The sequence below is a fragment of the Phyllobates terribilis genome, unplaced genomic scaffold, assembly GCF_046119375.1.
Source record: "Phyllobates terribilis strain yellow unplaced genomic scaffold, ASM4611937v1 Scaffold_10__3_contigs__length_209671492, whole genome shotgun sequence".
NCBI classification, from domain to species: domain Eukaryota; kingdom Metazoa; phylum Chordata; class Amphibia; order Anura; family Dendrobatidae; genus Phyllobates; species Phyllobates terribilis.
The window spans coordinates 181797004-181815917 of NW_027362770.1; the positions used below are offsets into that span (position 1 = coordinate 181797004).

The window sequence follows — 18914 nt, forward strand, 5'->3', positions numbered from 1 at the left end:
TAATTTATTTCAGTTCTTCAATACAAAAAGTGAAACTCCTATATTATATAGAGTCGTTACAAACAGAGTGATCTATTTCAAGTTTTTATTTCTGTTAATGTTGATGATTATGGCTTACAGCCAATGAAAACACAAAAGTCATTATCTCATTAAATGAGAATAATTAACAAAAACCACCTGGAAATGCTTCCTAAGCGTTTAAAAAAGTCCCTTAGTCTGTTTCAGTAGGCTCCATAATCTTGGGGAAGACTACTGAATCGATAGAGTCAATGACTGCCTTCTGGACATCTAAGTAAACATTCACTCTCCGGGAGATCCGCCGCTACCAGAAGTCCACCGAGCTGCTGATCCGTAAGCTTCCCTTCCAGCGCCTGGTGAGGGAGATCGCCCAGGACTTCAAGACCGATCTGCGCTTCCAGAGCTCAGCCGTCATGGCCCTGCAGGAGGCCAGCGAGGCTTATCTGGTGGGACTCTTCGAAGACACCAACCTGTGCGCCATCCATGCCAAGAGGGTCACCATCATGCCTAAAGACATCCAGCTAGCCCGCAGGATCCGTGGGGAGAGGGCTTAGATCTGCCCTGGGCACCAAAGACAACACAAAGGCTCTTCTCAGAGCCACCAAATGTTCCCACTAAGGAGCCAATTCCTAAACTCCAGATCCTTATGCTGCCTGGCTCCAGTGTTCTGCTGGTAATAGGTGGAGATGGGCCATCAGCTCCTTCAGTTATATATGTTTCATTCCTAGATTTTAAACTAAATTGTGATTTACAACCATCATGCGCCTCCATTGGTTTCAGGAGTGATAATGGTTAATTGAACATCAATACAAATCAGAGAGAGTGCAGAGATGTCATTGTCTTGTATAAGACATTTTTCAGGGGATGCAGCTGCCCAGGGACTTGTTACATCCAGAGCTCCCCACTCCGTGATGGCCGGTAATGGTCACCGGTTTTGAGGCCACGTGGCACATGGATGAAGGGGTTACTGCCGATCACTAATCCTTTGCTGATTGTGGGTGGAGCCATAGACCTGGTTAGTGCTGATTGGCTGCCAATGAATATGAAATCCCCGCACAACGGCTGATGGTTTCTCTCGCTCTTTGTTCTCCGTGTAACACGTGGTGTCAGGGTGGCGGCTCTTGGGCTGTGAGTGAATATTTGATATAATATAGTCAGCGCTATGTGTAGAGTATATAATACTATTTTGAGGGTTAACCCTAGAACGCATGACCATAAAAATCTACACTTTCACATACCTGGGGCCTTTTAGGCCCGTGTGCAAATAATAAATAAATGAACAACTGGAAATGACAAACAACTATATACCTGAGGAATACCTAGAGTTTCAAAATTCTAACTAAAGTAATCTTGCAGAAAATAGAAAACAATTAACAGGGTGGGCCTGCGAGGCCCCAGGTATGCGTTCTAGGGTTAACCACATCATATTGCTGTATAGAACTCTATATGGAGGAATATAGTAATAGCAAAACGTTTTATATGGGTTGTTAATGCACTACATGGAATGAGGCATACAGCATTATTTGGTGGTGTACAGAACATTTTTGGGGAGAATACAGCTGTTTATAGAGGATATACAGCTCGAGTTACCATCACTATATGGGGGTTACACACCACTATCTGTAGAAGTACGGCAGTATACAGCACTATATGGATGTTGGGTATATAGTGCTATGCGGATGGAGGATAATGAGTTTACAGAACTATATAAGGTGCAAGCAGCACAGGAGTTTAGAGCAAAAGAGCACTATATGGAGGGTATATAGTTATACAAGTGGAATATATCGCACTATACGGAGGTATACCAAAACAGTAATTGTATATCTAACATATTAGGTGTTCTGCGCTCTGATTTTATTGGAAGTTATCAGACTTCTTTGTTCACAATGGATTACATCGGGTCCATCAGTGAAAATTATTAATTATTTATATAGCGCCTTTGATTCCATGGTGCTGTACATGAGAAGGGGTTACATACAAAATACAGATCACTTACAGTAACAATGATAGACTGGTACAGAGGGAGGAGGACCCTGCCCTTGCGGGCTTAAATTCTACAGGATGGTGGAAAAAGAGGAAGGAGACAGTAGGTTGGGGGGTTGCAGTAGCTCCGGTGTTGTATAGGAGGTAGCGCGGTCATGGCCGGCTGTAACCTTTCTCAAAGAGATGGGTTTTCAAGTTTCGTCTGAAGGATCCGAGTGTGCTGGATAGTCGGACGTGTTGGGGGCACAGAATTCCAGAGAATGGGGGGATATTCGGGAGAAGTCTTGGAGGCGATTGGGTGTGAAACGAATAAGTGTGGAGAGAAGGAGGTCTTGGGAGGACCGGAAACTACGTGAGGGAAAACATCGGGAGATTAGTTCAGAGATTTACGGAGGAGAAAGGTTATGGACGGCTTTGTAGGTCAGTGTTAGTAGTTTGAATTGGATACGCTGGAGAAATGGGAGCCAGTGAAGGGATTTGCAGATGGGAGAAGTGGGGGGAGTAACAAGGAGAGATTTGAATTAGTCGGGCAGCAGAGTTAAGAAGGTATTGGAGAGGTGCCAGAGTGTTAGCAGGTAGGTGACAGAGGAGGATGTTGCAGTAGTCCAGGTGGGAGATGATGAGGGCATGCACAAGCATTTTAGTAGATTGAGGGTTGAGGAAAAGACGGATTCTGGCAATATTTTTGAGCTGGAGGTGACAACAGGTGGAAAGAGCTTGGATGTGCGGCTTGAAGGACAGGGCAGAGTCGAGGGTTAATCCGAGGCAGCGGATGTCCGGTACAGGGGAAAGTGTGATGTTATTTATTGTGATAGATCGATCAGGTAGGGAAGCTACATGAGATGGAGGAAAGATGATGAGTTCAGTTTTGTCCACATTGAGCTTGAGGAAGCGAGAGGAGAAGGAGGATATGGCTGATACACTCTGGGACTCTGGACAGCAGAGAGGTGACGATGGGGCCATAGAGGTAGATCTGAGTGTCATCAGCATATAGGTGATACTGGAAGCCATGTGTATTGATAAATTGTCCTAGGCCAAAGCCTTGAGAGACTCCAACAGAGAGAGGGTGGGATGAGGAGGTAGCATGGGAGACGTTAAATGTGCGGTTGGAAAGGTATGAGGAGATCCAGGATAGGGAAAGGTCTTTGACGCCAAAGGAAGAGAGGATCTGTTGTAGGAGGCAGTGGTCAACTGTGTCAAAGGCAAAGGACAGGTCTAGAAGGAGTATAGAGAATTTTCTGTTAGCTTTGGCTGTAAGTAGGTCGTTCGTAATTTTGGTCAAAGCAGTTTCAGTTGAATGATGGGAAAATGATTAAGAACCAGGGAGCATCAGGTTAGAGACACGTAATGTCTCACCAACTAATCACGTTCCTGTGATCGTATTCTCTCATGTACAGGTGTGCTTGGCCAGCTCTCCGGGCAGCAGCAGGCGCACAGCGGTCTGGATCTCCTGGGAGGTGATGGTGGAGCGCTTGTTGCTGTGAACCAGGCGGGAGGCTTCCCCTGCAATGCGCTCAAAGATGTCATTGATGAAGGAGTTCATGAAGCCCACGGCCTTGGAGATGTCGAGGTGGACCTGCTTTAGAACCTTGTACACATATAAATTACAGTTTGCCAAAAAACACATTGACTGGACTAAAGAGAAGTGGCGCAACATTCTATGGACAGATGAGAGCAAGATTGTCTTGTACTGGGTCTAAAGGCCGTAGACAGTTTGAGAGATGACACAAACACTAAATTCAAGCCACGGTACACTGTGAAGACTGTAAAACATGGAGATGCAACCAGACTGGTTTGGGGATGTTTCTCATACTGTAGAGTTGGGCCCATTTATCGCATACCAGGCACCATGTACCAGTTTGAATATATCAAAATACTGGAAGAGATCATGTTGCTTTATGCTGAATGGGAAATGCCCTTGAAATGGGAGTTTCAGCAGGACAACGACCTCATGCATACCAGAAAGCGGGCAACATCCTGGTTCCACACCAACAAGATTGATGTCATGTTATGCTGTTTTTGATACAAAACCGAAGAATGCAAAAGAACTGTGGACTGTAGTGCAGTCAGCCTGGGTCAGATGTTAGTGACTCCATGCCACACAGATGTAAAGCCGTTATCAGAAATAAAGGCTATACAACTAAATAGAAGATCAGTTATTAACAGAAAAGTGAAGTCTGGAAACAAATGTAAAATATTTGAGTTTGTAAATGAGAATGCAGGCATTATTATCATTTTCAGTTTAAAAATTGACATCTTGTTCAAGTTTCCATTTGGAATTGAGTGTATAGCTCCCAATGCCTCTGTATATGGAAAGAAATGCTACGAGGATTCAGCTTTTTCACAATTGTTTTAAACACACTGTGTATACAGTTATCTGCAAAATAGCAATGGAAATTTCTGCTTATTAACACAGGTTTATACAGACAGGTAAACTAAGGAATTGCAAGTATTCAGGGTGGTCCTGACAGCACAATGGAGATGGCCTGCAGCCATGCAGAGGACAGAACTTGTTCTTCAAGGTTGGGGGAGACATGGAGAATAATCTATGCACATGGTTAATTCAGGGAACAAGATGGAAGATTTGAAAGACAATAGTTTCCTTGGTAATGCCGCTCATCTAGTGCTGTATACCCATCTGCTTCTCACCCCCATACTGTATACCTCCAGTAGAGCCTGTATAATCCTCATATGCTGCTCTGCCCCAAACACTGCAGGACACCTCCACATACTGCTGTATACGGCCACATGATGTGCTTTACCCTCAAAATACTACTGTATACCCCAAAAAGTATCATATACCACCACATAGTGCTGAATAAATCACATCAGATATATAGTTACATAGTTAGTAAAGCCGAATAAAGACTTGCGTCCATCAAGTTCGACCTGTTAGTTCTGTAGTTGCTAAAGTTGATCCAGAGGAGGGCAAAAACCCCAAATGATTTAGCCAATCTTCACCTGAGGAAAAATTCCCTCCCGACTCTGAAACCAGCAGTCAGAATAAATCCCTGTATCAACCTACTATTTTATTCTATTTTTAAGTATATGCTGAAATCTGCCTGGTATCTAGAAATGCATCCAGTCCCCGCTTGAACTGGTGTAGTGAATCCGACATTACCGTCTCCTCACTCAGTGAATTCCATATTCTCACTGCTCTTACCGTAAAGAACCCCTTCCTATGCTGGTGCTGGAACCTTTTCTCTTCCAGTCTTAGTGAATGCCCTCTTGTTACCGTAATATCCCTCCTTTTGAACAAATCCCGGGCAAGGTCTCTATACTGTCCCCTAACATATTTGTACACATTTATTATGTCCCCCCTCAACCTTCTCTTTTCCAGGCTGAATAGTCCTAGTTTTGCCAACCTCTCTGGGTATTGCAGTCCCTCCATTCCCCTTATTAATTTTGTTGCCCTCCTTTGTACCTTTTCAAGCTCCTTTATATCCTTTCTATATATTGGGGCCCATAACTGAGCACAGTATTCCAAGTGTGGTCTGACCAGTGCTTTGTACAGTGGAAGAACAATGTTCTCCTCCTTTGCAGCTATACCTCTTCTGATACATCCCATTACCCTGTTTGCCCTTACAGCAGCGGCCTGACTTTGGGCACTCCAATTTAGTTTGCTATCAATCAAGATGCCCAAGTCCTTCTCCATCTCTGAATTCCCCAATGATTTCCCATTCAGTGAGTACTGGTGACTTCCATTTTTCCTTCCCATATGTATGACCTTACATTTCTCCTCGTTAAACCTCATTTGCCATTTAATGCTCCACCTACCCAGCTTATCCAAATCCCTCTGTAGGTCTTCACTATCCTCTTTTGTATTAATTGTTTTACATAACTTTGTGTCATCTGCAAATATTGATATTTTACTATTTATCCCGTTGACTATGTCGTTAATAAAGATATTAAATAACATTGGGCCTAGTACAGACCCCATATGTAGTCACAGCTCCCAGCCCGACAAGAGCCGCCATCCTGACACCACATGTTACACCGAGAACACAGAGCAGAAGAGATCAGCCTCAGTGCAGGAATCACACACTCAGTGCTCAGCCAATCAGCGCTCAGCAGGGCTATGGCTCCGCCCACAGGCAGCTCCTCAGTGTTAACCCATTAGCGCCCGCGATGTCTCCAGCCGCCCCTGGAGCAGCAGCCTGCAGTCACCCCAGCACAGGGGGTCTCCAGCCCCTCGCCCTCCCCAGCAGCAGGAGCTCCTCCTCAGAAGATGTGGGCGGCTCTGAGAAGAGCCTTTGTGTTGTTATTAACCCCCGAAGCCGTAGAGAGTGCGGCCCTGGCGCTTGAGCGCGTACACCACGTCCATGGCGGTGACGGTCTTCCTCTTGGCGTGCTCGGTGTAGGTGACGGCGTCACGGATCACGTTCTCCAGGAAGACTTTCAGGACGCCGCGAGTCTCCTCATAGATGAGGCCGGAGATGCGTTTGACTCCTCCTCTGCGGGCGAGACGGCGGATGGCAGGCTTGGTGATGCCCTGGATGTTATCACGGAGAACCTTCCTGTGCCGCTTGGCACCGCCCTTCCCCAGACCTTTCCCTCCTTTGCCGCGACCAGACATCTTCCAAGGAGTCAGCAGAAAGCTATGACTGACAGTGCGCAGTCCTCCTTTATATAGAGCGTGAGGGGACCAGAAAGAGGACTGCAGAGGTGACGCGCTTCCAGGGCGGGGATGGAAAGGAATTTGCATTATCAGCTCCGCCCCTTCCTCTGATTGGCCGAGCACAGAGCTGTTAGTGATTTTGAATTTCCCGCTCATTGTCCTGGTATTTTCCTGCTTCTACTGTGATGGTGGAAATAGTCACAGCCCTGATTCCTCTCTGGTGACATCCTGCTCGGAGGAATTACACTGTGACACCTGGAAATAACTCACTGTGAGGTCTATAGAGTTATATACTCTCCTCCATCCAGCGATGTATAAGCTCCATATCCTGCTGTATCCCCCTATATAGCGCTGTATAAACTCCATATACAGTTTCCCCATATAGTGCTGTATACCTTTGATATAGGACTGTATTCCTCCATGAAGCGCTTTATACCCTCCATATTGTGCTCATTTATCTCAGCGGCAGGTTCTGCTGCAATAAACAAGTGATCGGCTTCTCAGTGACAGATTCAGATCTAGAAATCGATCAATCTTTAGGAGCTTATTGACCAGGTGCCTTCACCAGTCTGCAGAGCAAAAGGTGTGTAACATCAGAGGAGGATCAGCGAGAAAGTGCTGGAAACGTGCCGAGCACTGAAAGAGTTAACAGCCCATCTCCATCTATTGGCAGCAGAACAATGGAAACAGAGGGCACTAGGACCCAGTGTTCTGGGAGAGAACAGGATTCCACGAGTGAGGGGTGAACTATAGAAACAGCAATAACCCACAAGGGGCACAATGATCCCATCAAGGTAAATCACTAGCACCAGGGATCCGATATATAAAAAGTAACTTTTAATAGAGAATTTTATAACTGCAGCTAAACCAACAGATAGATATCTAAACAGATACAAAACATATAGTGCAAAAGTCAACCAGTGCAATAATAAAAATGGTACTGTCACCACTTGTAGAGTTGTGAAGAGGCCGTCCATATAATCAGGAGGGGCATGGATACGAGGGCTCCCTAATTTCCCTGTAGTGCCCCGAGCAGGTCTCCCGTCCGGACAAGGACAGAACCAAAGTGCGGTCTATCCCGCTAGTGATGTCTCGGGTTTGTATGGAGACATTACAAGCAGGATAGACCACATTTGGGTAAAGTCCTTGTCAGGACACGACAGGGTTTATATGGACAGCCTCTTCAGAGGACTACAACTGGTGAGACTGTACTATGGTTTATTATTGACTTTTGCACTTTATATGCAGGTTTTGTGTCTGTTTAGATTATTGTTGGTTTAGCTGCAGTGTTAAAATAATCGGTTAAAAGTGACTTTTTAATTCTATATCAGACCCCTGCTGCTAGTGAAGGGTGAGCGAGTATCTATGGCTGCCAGCACCTGCTCCTCTATTATCAGACATATCCCAATGTTCCACATCCCACTATAACTCATCCTCCCCATCTATCATCCTCTAATCCCTTCCTGCCCTCTATGGCTGGAAGTATTGACCCAAAATGGCCCTCCTGCTAATGACGCGCCCCCTGGGACATATTCCTTTTTGAGGGGAATACCCGGCACCGGATCAGATGGGGGGTTGTAGTCTCCGAGCGGCTGTGACCCGGTCCCGTGCCCAGGGCGTCAAGCTCAGTGTTATGTGGCAGCTTTACAGATGTTACTAAAGTTCTTTTGTGTCGACTACGCCACCCGTTGTAATGCGGTCACTGTGGCCGCCGCTGCAGCAGGGTCCGCTGAGGCTGATGGTGGATGTGCAGCTTGGTGGGATAACCCCCAACGGGAGGGGTATAGCCTCAGAGGGGACAGGCGCAGAGGATGGGGGTTGTGGTGGTGCGGTGCAGCCGGCAATGAAGACAGACTCGGGTTGTGCAGTTAAGGGGAGTTTACTTACTGCGGATGTTTCGGTCACTCCAGCTGTTAGTGACCACCCGAGCCGTGCTGCGTCCACCAGGTCCTGGATCCGGCCAACCCCCAAACAAGTCCGGAGCGTGGCCCTGAGCTCTCCCTCTGTCCTTTCTTCAGCCGTCCCCACCAGTGATCCACCTAGGTCCAGCTCCCTCGGGCCTTCTGTTGGGCAACCCTTGGCCTTAGGTTCCCTGACCCTCCATGTGGTATGCCTTCAGGGTGGATGTAGTGGGTGGCCGTGGCAGATGCTGCCCACAGCCTCCGGTCTCTGGCTAGGGATGTTTTTGCCCCCACCAGCTTGGGTTCCGGTACCCTTGTGCTGACTCCTCACCCGGTGCTCTAATTTGGGTTCTTGGGTCCCTTCAGTCTTCCCCCTCTGGGTCTTTCTCTTTCTTTCTCCTCTCTCTCTCTCCAGGGCTGCTGTTTCCTTCTCTCTCCTCTCCAACTGACTTGTTCTCAGCGTCTGACCCTGATCTTAGTTGGTGCCCTCCTTATATATCCCTCTATGTGTGAGCTCAGGTGACCAGCACCCAATGAGCTCCTATCACTACCCAGACTGCTCCCCCTATCTGCCCCTACACTACATGGGATGTACCACCCCCCTCCCACTCCAGCCAGGAACAGGCTCGGTTGTACCTGCACATTTCTAAGTGGGAGTACCGTCGGCCTGCTCCTCTGGAATGGGATGTATGTAGTGCATGCAGTCTATCTGAGCTCAGTTCCACACTCCTTCCTTACCCGGGAGTGGAATATCACACCTCTGGGTTGAGGTGCAATACCCCTGTAGCAGCCGAATCCTCAGGGTGCTACATTCCCCCCTGGTAAATCACAGCACGTCCTCGGGCTGTAAGACATCAAACACCAAAACATACAAAATTTTTATATGAACATATAAAACATATAAACATTATATATAACTTTTCATATAAAACATTCTCGTAGACTTCTCTGGTTTCAGGTTCCTCCTCCGGACACTGTGCAACGTGTGTCCGGGAAAAGTGCGACAGTCTTTCTAGAAAAATGGTTTCTCCTATAAAACCGGTAGGGGGCGCTTTAGGAAGCGCAACTATATACAGGGGAATTTGGCCGTTCTCAGTCCCCGGCCAAGTAAAGGGAAAGGGATGGCTGCTCACAGTCCTCAGCCTGGTTTGGGTAGGGGACACACGGGTTAAACTGTTCACTGGTCCCAACGGGGACTAAACTTTAAAGCAGCCACGGTTACTTGGGTACCCCGACAGGTAACTATATACAGTCCTTTGTACTATCTCAGTCATAGTACCTTCTAGCCTTGAACCCGTCCGGGTCTTCTGGCTCCTCCTCCCTACACCGCAACTCCTCCTCTGTCAGGCGATGCACGTGGAGGGCGTAAGGTCCCTTGGCACACTTGTGCCGGGTGAACGTTACCTCGTCACCGACGTAGAGGTCACGGCCTTTGTGACCCTCTGGCAGGTGGGACTCGACGTCCCGTCGGGTAACGAAGACGTCACCCATGGTGTTCCGGTCCTTTATGAAGCCCCACCCATGCTGCGCATTAAACTTTATTACCGTCCCGATGGTACGGGGACGATTTGCTGCATAGGGGTCCCTTCTGGTCCGACTCTTTTGCTCCGCGCTGCGGGTCTGGGCCCATTGCTCTCTGACCCGCCTCTCCTCTCGTTCTCTCTGAAACTCTGCCAGCTGTTGACGGCAACACTCTGTGCGTTCAGCTGCAGCTGCCCGAGTCTCTCCGGTGAACCCCATCAAATCTTCTCCCGTGGGGTCCCACACGAATTGGGCTTCTTCTAGTGGAGGCGAGACCCGAGTCACGGGCTTTGGAGCCGGGATCAGGGGCTCACACAGGGGACCTAACTTCTTTTGTCGCTCCAGTTCCAAGAATTCTTCGGGCCAGATGAAAGGCCGCCCGTCCGGCCACGCCAGCTGGCTGAAGGGGTCCTCTCCCAGATATGGCACCCTTGGTGTTTCGGGTGCGGGCGCGATGGTGGGGGCGCCCAGGTTACCCAGGCCTTGCGGCCAGGCCGGGGGCATCTGGAAGGTAAATGGAACTGTTAACACGGCGGCGCCCTGGGCTACCTGGCCTTGCGACCAGGCCGGAGGCTCCGCGGAGGTAGATGGCTCTGCTGGGGATGCGGCGCCCGGAAACGCTAGGCCCTGCGACCAGGCCGGAGGCTCCTCCTCTTCCTTCGCCACGCTCCGGGTCACGACGCGTGACGTCACCGGGGTCGCGACGGCGGCTTCCGGTCGGGGCCTAGTCGGTGGCGGTGTCATGGCGGTCTCGGGTACGGCCGGGGGACCTTCGGGCTCTGCGACGGGGAGCTGGGGCAGATAAGCGGTCTTCCGGTATGGGGTATAGGCGTCCCCCTTACCTGCTGCCATGCGTCTCGCTCCCTCTTCTGCGCCGTCTCCGGCCTTGGGTCCTCCCGCGTCATCCGCAGAGGCAGTCGGTGTCTTCTTCCAAGGGAGCGGGTTCCGTGGACGGGTTCCAGCTTGCTGGGCCATCTCCCGGCCCCACTCCGCCAGGATCTCCCTCTGCACTCGGGCCATCCTTCCCGCGAGGCCCTCCAGGGCACTCCGCGCGCACTCCCGATCTCGGGGAAGCTGCGCCAGGATCTCCGCTAAGCCTAGCGGGGTTGTTGACTCCAGCAGGCTCCTGACCATCGGGTCGGTGCTGCTCTGCTCTCCTCTTTCTTCTTTTTGCAGGCTCCTGGCCAGCGGGCCGGTGCTGCGCTGCTGCCGCTCCATTCCCGGGTCTATTCTTCCTCTCCTCGACTCCGGGTGCTCTCGCTCTGGACACCTTGCCTCCGGGTGCGCTCGTTCTAGACTGCTCCAAGCGACACCCATCTTTTCTCTTCCCTTTCGTCTCCTCCCACTTCGAGGGCGGTCCCGGGGCAACTCGGTGACTGTCAGCTCCAGGGGGAGTTCTTTCACGCTGACAGACACCTCCAGCATCACAGTCTCTGTTGGTGGGGGCGGTTTCCACTTTTGGCGCCATTTTCTGTCCCGTCCCACGATGGGAGGTGGCCTCTTGCCCTCCTTTGGCACGCCCATAATGGCGTCCGCTGCTCTTCCAAGGCGGGAAATCTGCGGTTTTGGCGGGAAGCGTCGCCCAGTGGCGGGAAACTCTGCAGATGGCGGGAACAAGCTGGAAATGGCGGACAATCGGCGAGAAACGACTGGTGATGGAGTCCGATGGCGTGGACCCTCCGGAACCGGCGGGAGACTTCTTTCTGAGGTAAACTTGCACTTTTCTTCAGGCACGCAGTACCCGGGTGTTGCGGGCACGTAATCCTGCCGACTACGCCAAAGTTGACGCGCCCCCTGGGACATATTCCTTTTTGAGGGGAATACCCGGCACCGGATCAGATGGGGGGTTGTAGTCTCCGAGCGGCTGTGACCCGGTCCCGTGCCCAGGGCGTCAAGCTCAGTGTTATGTGGCAGCTTTACAGATGTTACTAAAGTTCTTTTGTGTCGACTACGCCACCCGTTGTAATGCGGTCACTGTGGCCGCCGCTGCAGCAGGGTCCGCTGAGGCTGATGGTGGATGTGCAGCTTGGTGGGATAACCCCCAACGGGAGGGGTATAGCCTCAGAGGGGACAGGCGCAGAGGATGGGGGTTGTGGTGGTGCGGTGCAGCCGGCAATGAAGACAGACTCGGGTTGTGCAGTTAAGGGGAGTTTACTTACTGCGGATGTTTCGGTCACTCCAGCTGTTAGTGACCACCCGAGCCGTGCTGCGTCCACCAGGTCCTGGATCCGGCCAACCCCCAAACAAGTCCGGAGCGTGGCCCTGAGCTCTCCCTCTGTCCTTTCTTCAGCCGTCCCCACCAGTGATCCACCTAGGTCCAGCTCCCTCGGGCCTTCTGTTGGGCAACCCTTGGCCTTAGGTTCCCTGACCCTCCATGTGGTATGCCTTCAGGGTGGATGTAGTGGGTGGCCGTGGCAGATGCTGCCCACAGCCTCCGGTCTCTGGCTAGGGATGTTTTTGCCCCCACCAGCTTGGGTTCCGGTACCCTTGTGCTGACTCCTCACCCGGTGCTCTAATTTGGGTTCTTGGGTCCCTTCAGTCTTCCCCCTCTGGGTCTTTCTCTTTCTTTCTCCTCTCTCTCTCTCCAGGGCTGCTGTTTCCTTCTCTCTCCTCTCCAACTGACTTGTTCTCAGCGTCTGACCCTGATCTTAGTTGGTGCCCTCCTTATATATCCCTCTATGTGTGAGCTCAGGTGACCAGCACCCAATGAGCTCCTATCACTACCCAGACTGCTCCCCCTATCTGCCCCTACACTACATGGGATGTACCACCCCCCTCCCACTCCAGCCAGGAACAGGCTCGGTTGTACCTGCACATTTCTAAGTGGGAGTACCGTCGGCCTGCTCCTCTGGAATGGGATGTATGTAGTGCATGCAGTCTATCTGAGCTCAGTTCCACACTCCTTCCTTACCCGGGAGTGGAATATCACACCTCTGGGTTGAGGTGCAATACCCCTGTAGCAGCCGAATCCTCAGGGTGCTACACTAACACACGAGGTACCAGTCAGTGCAGCCTCATGTTCTCCAGGGAGAGGAGCAAGACACTGACAAGCAGCCACAGCTCTGATGTAGACGGGGTGGGTGGCTCTTAGAAGAGCCTTTGGGTTGTGGGTGTAGAGCTTGGAGCAGATCACTTGGCGCTGGTGTACTTGGTGACGGCCTTGGTGCCCTCGGACACGGCATGCTTGGCCAGCTCTCCGGGCAGCAGCAGGCGCACAGCGGTCTGGATCTCCTGGGAGGTGATGGTGGAGCGCTTGTTGTAGTGAGCCAGGCGGGAGGCTTCCCCTGCAATGCGCTCAAAGATGTCATTGACAAAGGAGTTCATGATGCCCATGGCCTTGGAGGAGATGCCGGTGTCAGGGTGGACCTGCTTCAGCACCTTGTACACATAGATGGCATAGCTCTCCTTCCTGCTCTTCCTCCGCTTCTTGCCGTCCTTCTTCTGAGTCTTGGTCACAGCTTTCTTGGAGCCCTTCTTGGCTGCTGGTGCAGACTTGGCATGTTCAGGCATGATGATAGCAGAATGTTCTCTTCACTGAAGAAAGAGAATAATCCTGCTCCTCCCAGAGCGGCCATATTTATAGAACGGCCATGCAAATGAGCAATGCTGTCAGGTTGCTGTTCCATTGGATGAGAAAGTCATGTGACCAATGTAAACGTAATGATCTCCACCTACTGCAGCTGATTGGTGTTTCCACAAGTCTTGTTTCTATAGGTGACTTCAGATCCAGCCAATGGCAGGAGAGGAGGGCGGGGCAGCAGCAGCTTATAAAAGGCGCAGGAGCCATCACACTTCTCACACAAGAGAGTTCTCTGTCTGCTGATAACTGTGAGCGCAGTGATGTCTGGACGCGGCAAACAAGGAGGGAAGGTCCGTGCTAAAGCCAAGACCCGCTCATCCCGGGCAGGACTGCAGTTCCCGGTCGGTCGTGTGCACAGGCTTCTCCGCAAGGGTAACTATGCTGAGAGGGTGGGCGCCGGCGCTCCGGTCTATCTGGCTGCTGTGCTGGAGTATCTGACCGCTGAGATCCTGGAATTGGCCGGCAATGCCGCCCGGGACAACAAGAAGACCCGCATCATCCCCCGCCACCTGCAGCTGGCCGTGCGCAATGACGAGGAGCTGAACAGGCTGCTGGGTGGGGTGACCATCGCCCAGGGGGGCGTCCTGCCCAACATCCAGGCCGTGCTGCTTCCCAAGAAGACCGAGAGCAGCAAGGTGAGCAGCAAGTCAGGCAAGAGCAAGTGAGCGCCGCTGATCCTGTATCATCCACACAACCCAAAGGCTCTTCTAAGAGCCACCCACACCGTCACCACAAGAGCTGGTGCCGCTGATCTCGGGGGTGATGTTCTGTATGTACAGATCTGTGTAACATCGGAGCATACGGGGGATATAGCTGCACCAGGCAGTGGGTATAATCCTGACACTACTGGGTTGGCACAGTGGCACTAATGGTCTATGACCTGGCACTATCTGCTCCATCCTCAGCCGCCTGTAGTGTTGTGTACCCCTGTATAGTGCTATATACCGCCATATAGTACTGAAAACCCTCCATATAGTACTGTACTGATGTGTATACTATGAGTGCTGTATTCAGTGTCTAATACCCCTATATAGCGCTATATATCCTCGGAAGTGTTGTATATAATTTTATGATGCTGTATATGCTCAGAATTGTCTACAGCCATATTGTGCTCTATATTCCTATATAGCGCTAAATACCTTTCTATAGAGCTACAATTTACCGTATAGAGCAGTATACACAATATACAGTCTATAACGCCTCATACACTCAGTATAGCGCTGCATTCCTTTCTATGATTGTTTATGCCCAAATAGTGTCATATAGTCTCCATGTAGAGCTTTATTCGACCACACACCGTTATATAATACCTCCATATAGCGCTGTATACGGCCAAACGATGTTATTACCCTCCATATAGCGCTGTATACGGCCACATGATGTTATTACCCTCCATATAGCGCTGTATACGGCCACATGTTATTACCCTCCATATAGCGCTGTATACGGCCACACGATGTTATTACCCTCCATATAGCGCTGTATACGGCCACATGATGTTATTACCCTCCATATAGCGCTGTATACGGCCACATGTTATTACCCTCCATATAGCGCTGTATACGGCCACATGATGTTATTGCCCTCCATATAGCGCTGTATACGGCCACATGATGTTATTACCTTCCATATAGCGCTGTATACGGCCACATGATGTTATCACCCTCCATATAGCGCTGTATACGGCGACATGATGTTATTACCCTCCATATAGCGCTGTATACGGCCACACGATGTTATCACCCTCCGTATAGCGCTGTATACGGCCACACGATGTTATCACCCTCCGTATAGCGCTGTATACGGCCACACGATGTTATCACCCTCCGTATAGCGCTGTATACGGCCACACGATGTTATCACCCTCCGTATAGCGCTGTATACGGCCACACGATGTTATTACCCTCCATATAGCACTGTATACGGCCACACGATGTTATTACCCTCCATATAGCTCTGTATACGACCACATGATGTTATTACCCTCCATATAGCGCTGTATACGGCCACATGATGTTATTACCCTCCATATAGCGCTGTATACGGCCACACGATGTTATTACCTTCCGTATAGAGCTGTATACGGCCACACGATGTTATCACCCTCCGTATAGCGCTGTATACGGCCACACGATGTTATTACCCTCCATATAGCGCTGTATACGGCCACACGATGTTATTACCCTCCATATAGCGCTGTATACGGCCACACGATGTTATTACCCTCCATATAGCGCTGTATACGGCCACACGATGTTATTACCCTCCATATAGCGCTGTATACGGCCACACGATGTTATTACCCTCCATATAGCTCTGTATACGACCACATGATGTTATTACCCTCCATATAGCGCTGTATACGGCCACATGATGTTATTACCCTCCATATAGCGCTGTATACGGCCACACGATGTTATTACCCTCCATATAGCTCTGTATACGACCACATGATGTTATTACCCTCCATATAGCGCTGTATACGGCCACATGATGTTATTACCCTCCATATAGCGCTGTATACGGCCACACGATGTTATTACCTTCCATATAGAGCTGTATACGGCCACACGATGTTATTACCCTCCATATAGCGCTGTATACGGCCACACGATGTTATTACCCTCCATATAGCTCTGTATACGACCACACGATGTTATTACCCTCCATATAGCGCTGTATACGGCCACATGATGTTATTACCCTCCATATAGCGCTGTATATGGCCACATGATGTTATTACCCTCCATATAGCGCTGTATACGGCCACACGATGTTATTACCCTCCATATAGCGCTGTATACGGCCACATGATGTTATTACCCTCCATATAACGCTGTATACGGCCACACGATGTTATTACCCTCCATATAGCTCTGTATACGACCACATGATGTTATTACCCTCCATATAGCGCTCTATACGGCCACATGATGTTATTACCCTCCATATAGCGCTGTATATGGCCACATGATGTTATTACCCTCCATATAGCGCTGTATACGGCCACACGATGTTATTACCCTCCATATAGCGCTGTATACGGCCACATGATGTTATTACCCTCCATATAGCGCTGTATACGGCCACATGATGTTATCACCCTCCATATACGGCCACATGATGTTATTACCCTCCATATAGCGCTGTATACGGCCACATGATGTTATTACCCTCCATATAGCGCTGTATACGGCCACATGATGTTATTACCCTCCATATAGCGCTGTATACGGCCACATGATGTTATTACCCTCCATATAGCGCTGTATACGGCCACACGATGTTATTACCCTCCATATAGCGCTGTATACGGCCACATGATGTTATTACCCTCCATATAGCGCTGTATACGGCCACATGATGTTATCACCCTCCATATACGGCCACATGATGTTATTACCCTCCATATAACGCTGTATACGGCCACATGATGTTATTACCCTCCATATAGCGCTGTATACGGCCACACGATGTTATTACCCTCCATATAGCGCTGTATACGGCCACATGATGTTATTACCCTCCATATAGCGCTGTATACGGCCACATGATGTTATTACCCTCCATATAACGCTGTATACGGCCACATGATGTTATTACCCTCCATATAGCGCTGTATACGGCCACACGATGTTATTACCCTCCATATCACGCTGTATACGGCCACACGATGTTATTACCCTCCATATAGCGCTGTATACGGCCACACGATGTTATTACCCTCCATATAGCGCTGTATACGGCCACACGATGTTATTACCCTCCATATAGCGCTGTATACGGCCACATGATGTTATTACCCTCCATATAGCGCTGTACACGGCCACATGATGTTATTACCCTCCATATAGCGCTGTATACGGCCACATGATGTTATTACCCTCCATATAGCGCTGTATACGGCCACATGATGTTATTACCCTCCATATAGCGCTGTATACGGCCACACGATGTTATCACCCTCCATATAGCGCTGTATACGGCCACATGATGTTATTACCCTCCATATAGCGCTGTATACGGCCACATGATGTTATTACTCTCCATATAGCGCTGTATACGGCCACATGATGTTATTACCCTCCATATAGCGCTGTATACGGCCACATGATGTTATTACCCTCCATATAGCGCTGTATACGGCCACATGATGTTATTACCCTCTATATAGCGCTGTATATGGCCACATGATGTTATTACCCTCCATATAGCGCTGTATACGGCCACATGATGTTATTACCCTCCATATAGCGCTGTATACGGCCACATGATGTTATTACCCTCCATATAGCGCTGTATACGGCCACATGATGTTATTACCCTCCATATAGCGCTGTATACGGCCACACGATGTTATTACCCTCCATATAACGCTGTATACGGCCACACGATGTTATTACCCTCCATATAGCGCTGTATACGGCCACATGATGTTATTACCCTCTATATAGCGCTGTATACGGCCACATGATGTTATTACCCTCTATATAGCGCTGTATAAGGCCACATGATGTTATTACCCTCCATATAGCACTGTATACGGCCACACGATGTTATTACCCTCCATATAGCGCTGTATACGGCCACACGATGTTATTACCCTCCATATAGCGCTGTATACGGCCACATGATGTTATTACCCTCCATATAGCGCTGTATACGGCCACATGATGTTATTACCCTCCATATAGCGCTGTATACGGCCACATGATGTTATTACCCTCCATATAGCGCTGTATACGGCCACATGATGTTATTACCCTCCATATAGCGCTCTGCACCACGTGTTACACTGAGGAGAACAAAGAGCGGGAGGAACTATCAGCCGTTGTGCGGGGATTTCATATTCAGCGCTCAGCCAATCAGCGCTCAGTAGGACTATGGCTCCGCCCACAGGCAGCACAGAATCAGCTCCTCCCCGCAGACACTGGGTGTTAACCCTTTAGTGGCCGATGTTCCCAGTCCCCGCAGAGCAGACTGCAGCCATCCGGGCACAGGGCGGTCAGCAGCCCCTCCCCCAGCAGCAGGAGCTGCGGCTTCTCCTCAGATCTGGGCGGAGCACAGAACTGTTGGGGAGGTTGAATTTCCCGCCCTTTTTCCTGTCATTTTCTCGCTTTTATCGCGAGGATGTTACATCCGGTCACAGAGCTGACTCCTCCCCGGTGACTGCTGCTCGGGTCACTGACAGGTCTATAGTGCTGTATACCTCCATGTACAGCTGTATACCCCCATGTAGTGCTGCTCGGGTCTCTGACAGGTCTATAGTGCTGTATACCTCCACATACAGCTG

At 49.9% G+C, this 18914-nt stretch overlaps 3 protein-coding genes across 3 annotated transcripts; 1 reads left to right on the forward strand and 2 right to left on the reverse strand.

Moving 5' to 3' along the window:
- Nucleotides 1-6129: 6129 nt before the first annotated feature.
- On the reverse strand, nucleotides 6130-6577 carry LOC141164243 (histone H4). Its single transcript, XM_073649371.1, has one exon. It carries the CDS (start codon nucleotides 6575-6577, stop codon nucleotides 6266-6268), a length of 312 nt encoding a protein of 103 aa, XP_073505472.1. The 3' UTR covers nucleotides 6130-6265.
- Nucleotides 6578-13170: 6593 nt separating this feature from the next.
- On the reverse strand, nucleotides 13171-13551 carry LOC141164244 (histone H2B 1.1-like). Its single transcript, XM_073649372.1, has one exon. The coding sequence runs from the start codon at nucleotides 13549-13551 to the stop codon at nucleotides 13171-13173; it is 381 nt and encodes a 126-aa protein (XP_073505473.1).
- A 292-nt stretch (nucleotides 13552-13843) lies between these two features.
- LOC141164245 (histone H2A.J) lies at nucleotides 13844-14306 on the forward strand. The gene has a single exon (XM_073649373.1). The coding sequence runs from the start codon at nucleotides 13882-13884 to the stop codon at nucleotides 14284-14286; it is 405 nt and encodes a 134-aa protein (XP_073505474.1). The 5' UTR covers nucleotides 13844-13881; the 3' UTR covers nucleotides 14287-14306.
- The last annotated feature ends 4608 nt before the right edge of the window (nucleotides 14307-18914 follow it).